Source organism: Montipora capricornis, chromosome 4 (assembly GCF_036669925.1).
Source record: "Montipora capricornis isolate CH-2021 chromosome 4, ASM3666992v2, whole genome shotgun sequence".
Taxonomy (NCBI): domain Eukaryota; kingdom Metazoa; phylum Cnidaria; class Anthozoa; order Scleractinia; family Acroporidae; genus Montipora; species Montipora capricornis.
The window spans coordinates 38,745,463-38,750,462 of NC_090886.1; the positions used below are offsets into that span (position 1 = coordinate 38,745,463).

The following is a 5,000-nucleotide window of genomic DNA, read 5'->3' on the forward strand; positions in this document are numbered from 1 at the left end:
GCAATTATTTTTGCCTTTTGAACCGCAGGGGACATGTAGATATCAGAAGTGTTGAAGAGGAGAGAGGTGATATCAGTAACTTTTTGGTTAAATGGGATGTTGAAATTGGTTGTGTGCTCAGTCTTAAAAATGGTACTGTCTTTTGCTTGCCTGTGAGCGTCACTCCCGACAAAGTTAAACGCCACAAAACAGTTGCTTTAATGAGCAAAAACAATGACTCTGCATGCCCCGAAAGTGCTTTTTGCGCTTTGGTACATTTCTTTGCTGTTCTCGTTCTGCAACAACAACGTGAAATGATCACATGTGAGGTTATGTAGAGGCCGCGAGCGCCCGACGATATTTTCAAAATTTCTCTCCAAACATCCACACCGTCGTGCATAACAATTTTAATCCTGGAATGACTACGTATACTATTTTCCTTACCGAACGTTTCGAAGTAATCGCGAAATTGTAACAATAAGAGGAAATAATACTATTAGAGAACGGTCTTGTAGCCGACGTCGACGCCTTGCGCAAGATTTGCGCCTCTGAAAGGTCATGTGCTTCTTGATTTCCTCCACTGAATGATGTTTAGTGGTTTTTCTCAAGGATATCTTCTTGTACCTGTGCTATTTTCCTTTTTTCTTTTTGCTGAATACTTTTACATGCTGTTAATACAATGTATCTGCCCATCTTTATAAGAAATGCCGCTGTACCTGCATGCACGCCATTTCTGGTTGCTTTTCTAATAAGACCTTCTGTTAAGTACGTTCGCGCCAAAATCTTCCAACGGTGAGATTTCTCGTGTGGAGTTAGGCCATAAAGTACTTACAGGGCGTAAAATTGCGCCTAATACAGGCGCCAATGCGACTAAATTTTTCACTTTGGCGACCAAATCCTGAAAATTAGTCGCCAAATTGGCTACTAGAATTTCTAATCACACCTTACCTAGAGATCTAGTGATTTTCGAAGATTTGTAAAGATAAATCTGCAGCAAAGTTCCTCGTTAACTTTGCTGCGAAAACCCAAAACGCAGCACATGCACGATTTCGAACGTATTTCCATCGTCACTAGACGCCATCTTGGATTTAGGTAACCTTTCACGTTGTATATGACCCATTCTAGTGTCCTCTTACATACATACATACATACATACATACATACATAAACTTTATTCAAGTGTCAATAACTATTTAGCTCTTAGCTAAGAGCTAATTGGGGACACTTAATTAAAATTGATCAATAAAATTAAGATTAAAAAGATAAAATTGATAGATACATGTAAAGATTTACAAATTTAAATACAGTTAACGATTAATTGTAAAAAGAGTTAATTATTTACAATGCTACTAACATTACTAATTTAGTTAAACATATAAATAATTTAAAAAGGGACTAAAATCAGAAGTTATCGTCAGGACTGGCACACTTGACAATTACAGCTCCCGTCCAATAATCCTTTTATGTCCATACCTCGGATTGCGTGTTTAAATGCTTCAAGGCTCGTTTTTTGACGTAAGTTAATATTTATTTTACTCCATAAATACGGTCCTAAATATCGGATACTATGTTTGCCGTATTTTGTAGTGTTCACCCTAGGGATAGAAAAATCCTTGTTACGTAAATTGTATTTACTATTTGAGATAGGGAAAATGTCAATTATAGTCTTGGGTACCAAATTATGTTTCACTTTATACATTAAAATTAAAATGTCATGTAGTCTTCGATTTTCTAAACTCGGTAGTTTTGCCCATTCGAGGAGCTGCTCGTACGTTGCTGTTTTATTACTGAATACAGCTCGCAAAGCTCGTTCCTGTACCCTCTCTAGCTTCTTAGTGTCTGATGCTCTGCAAAAATGCCAGACCATGTGGCAGTAGGTTAAATTCGGTAGCACCCCAGCCTTGTACAACTGAAGCAAGGCATGAGTAGGAACCAGTTTTTTGAGTCGATTAAGAACACCGACTTTGCTTCCTGCTTTCTTACAAATATCACTTATGTGTGAACTATAGTTCAGTCTACTGTCAAGTGTCACTCCAAGAAGCTTAAGGGAAAGTTTAGATTCGACATTCTCACCATCAATTGTGATATTAATTGCTGCAGCTTCCGTATCCCTGTTACACAAAATCATTGCACCATACTTTTTATGATTGCCTTTAAGATAATTCTCATTATACCATCTTGATATAACTACACCCTCGTTTCTAAGAGTCTGCTCTACTTGGGATATTGATTCAGCAATAACATAAATCTGGTGGTCGTCGGCGTACATTGAGATGTTTGCATCCGTTATTTGATATGTCAAGTCATTTTGAAATATATTCCATAGCAGAGGACCAAAGGATGAGCCCTGAGGACATCCTCTTCTCATATCCTTCCACTCACTTACCACTGAATTTAGTTTTACCCGGTTTTGTCTATTTGTGAAATACGAACGCATGAGACAAAGTGCTTGCTCTGAGAACCCATATGCTTTGAGCTTATTGATCAATAAGGACGGTTGCAATGAGTCGAAAGCTTTACTCATATCGGTGGAGAGTATGCCAACAACTTGTTTATTGTCCATAGCTGATTTCCATTCTTCTGTCAGTCTGATAATGGTTGTTTCACAGCTGTGCATTTTTCTATATGTTGAAATGCTAGAGTCGAGGATATTGTCAAAGTGCTGATAAACTTGCCCACTCAATAATTGTTCATACACTTTATCCACTGTGCTTAAGAGTGTCACAGGTCGGTAGTTCATTTCATTTAGTGGATCTTCATTTTTAAATACAGGAAACCATTCACCTTTTTTCCAAGCATCTGGCCATATACCTGAATCGATGCTTGTATTGAATAGCATTGTTAATGAATCTGCATGCAATCCCTGTAGAAGCAAGCTTCAACATTTTAGGTGTAATAGAATCCCATCCACAGGCTTTTCTAGTGTTCAATTTTTCCAATGCAGATTTTATTTGAGCACTCTTTATCTTTCTAAAATGAAATATTGGTCCTTCCAGTTCATATATACCAGTTTTAATGCTTCCTATACTTGAGTGTTCAGACAAATCATTCTCATTCAACATGCTTGCTCCTACACCTCCTATAGCATCCGCCATGGTTGCAAAATAGTTGACCATTATGTTTGATACATTTCTCGGATCCTTTTCAACTTTTCCATCCACTTTCCTAATGTTGATATCAGATCCTTTTTGGCGCTTGTCACTTAGAAAGGGTCTAAAAATATTATAAAAATCATAAGGCTTAGAATTAAGATGATCTGCCTTCTCCTTCCAAAACTTTTTAATGGCTCTCCTTCGGCATTTTGTTGCTTCATTCCTCCATTTCTTCTTTAGCTCCCAATTTTCATTAGTTTTATCTCTAGCATACTTTTTTGCGTATTTCCTTTTTCTCCTGATGGCTTGTTTCCATTCCATTGTCATGTAGGGTACATCAACTTGCCTGACCCTCATTTTTCTCATGGGTGTATGGGTCTCTAAAATGGAATTGAAAAGTGCTTTCCAATAATTCCACTTATCTTCCATTGTGTCAAATATGTTCATCACCCACCAAGGGGCATTTGTAAGTTCTTCATTAAACATTTCAACATCAAGGGATTTCATGCTCCTAAAAGTGATCACTTTCTTGCGATGTTTTGAAATTTTACTCTCCATTAGTGCAAACGTCAAATAATGATCACTAATTTCTGGATTTAAAATTCCACTTCTCTTAAACAGTTGTGGCTTGTTGGTGAGTATAACATCCAGTAGAGTAGATGATGTGTTCGTTACTCGTGTAGGTTCAGTAATTAGGCATTCAAGCTCATAGACCTCCTCCAGGTTTCTCAGGAGTCTACCTTCCCTTTGTTCTGGTTTTAGTCGATCCAAATTGAGATCACCTGTCAATACAATGGTATTACAATCCATTGTTGCCCACAAAAATAACGAGTTCAGTTCTTCCTCCAGCTTGTCAAAATAATTTATTCCCACAACTTTAGGGGGTCGATATACTCCTATAAAGAGCACATCATTGTTGTTGATGGAAACTTTTACGGCTAAAACCTCAATGAACTTGTATTGCCTTGGCAGTTTCACTCGCTGTGGTAATAGTTCTGTGGAAATATAAGCCAGCAAATCTCCACCACCTTTTGCTCTGTCCTTCCGGTACATATGATATCCCTCTAGATGAAACTGTGAGGATGGATATGAACCATCAATCTTAGTCTCCGATAGAAATATCACATGCGCTTTGAGTTGCCTGTTGAGAACTTTCAATTCATCAAACTTATTCTGGATACTGTTAACATTCAAATGTATCACAAGGAGCTCAGATGCATTTCTTTTTCTCTCATTTATAAGACACATGCCGTTTTCATTTTCGAAGTCAAACTCCTGATCAATTTCATTCTCCAAGAAGTTGTCATTTCTTTCATCAATCTCCTCATAAAAGGGAAGATACCGCAGCGTGCAAGAATTGCATATCCATGATTGACTTGTACCTCTAACGTTTTTACGGGTGGTAGTAGCACTGCAGTTAACATGGAAGTAATCTTTACAATCATTGCATATATGCCTGTGATGATTTCGTCTCACCGTCTTCGCACATGACGGACATATCAAGTTTTCAGGCCCAGGCAGTGGGTGAATGTCGCCACTTAACTACTGCTTTAGTATCGATGGATTAAATGTTGCCGTCCCGTTCCTGTAGTAGTTAATCCTACTTTTTCGAAATTTCCATCTTATTACTTTATATCTGTAGTGGTGAGATCCCTTGTAATTTAACTCCAAAATTTTGACATCACAAAAAGCTGCAAATCCAAGATGGCCACCATCTTCGAGTTGACTTTTTAATCGAGTTTGCCCTCTCCAGCATGTGAACTGCAGTAGGGCAAGATCTAAATCTTCCACATCGATATATTCACTTGTAATGCCAACTGGGGGCTGATGTAAAAAGCATATAAACGTGAAAAACCCAATCTGCGACATCAAAATGGAGGAACAGGTAAACACACGTCCGACCGCCATTCTCGTTCCCAGTCCATAGCT

The 5,000-nt window shown here is 38.0% G+C and overlaps 1 protein-coding gene and 1 pseudogene across 1 annotated transcript; one reads left to right on the top strand and one right to left on the bottom strand.

The window, feature by feature from the left end:
* The window catches only part of LOC138046893 (zinc finger protein 420-like), a 38,602-nt pseudogene that overhangs the window by 13,070 nt on the left and 20,532 nt on the right, over positions 1–5,000 (top strand).
* On the bottom strand, positions 2,760–4,319 carry LOC138046659 (uncharacterized). Its single transcript, XM_068893262.1, has one exon. It carries the CDS (start codon positions 4,317–4,319, stop codon positions 2,760–2,762), a length of 1,560 nt encoding a protein of 519 aa, XP_068749363.1.

Bases quoted from the DNA above. Each gene is read 5' to 3' on its own strand.
- LOC138046659 (XM_068893262.1), bottom strand. From the start codon at position 4,319: ATGTGTCTTATAAATGAGAGAAAAAGAAATGCATCTGAGCTCCTTGTG.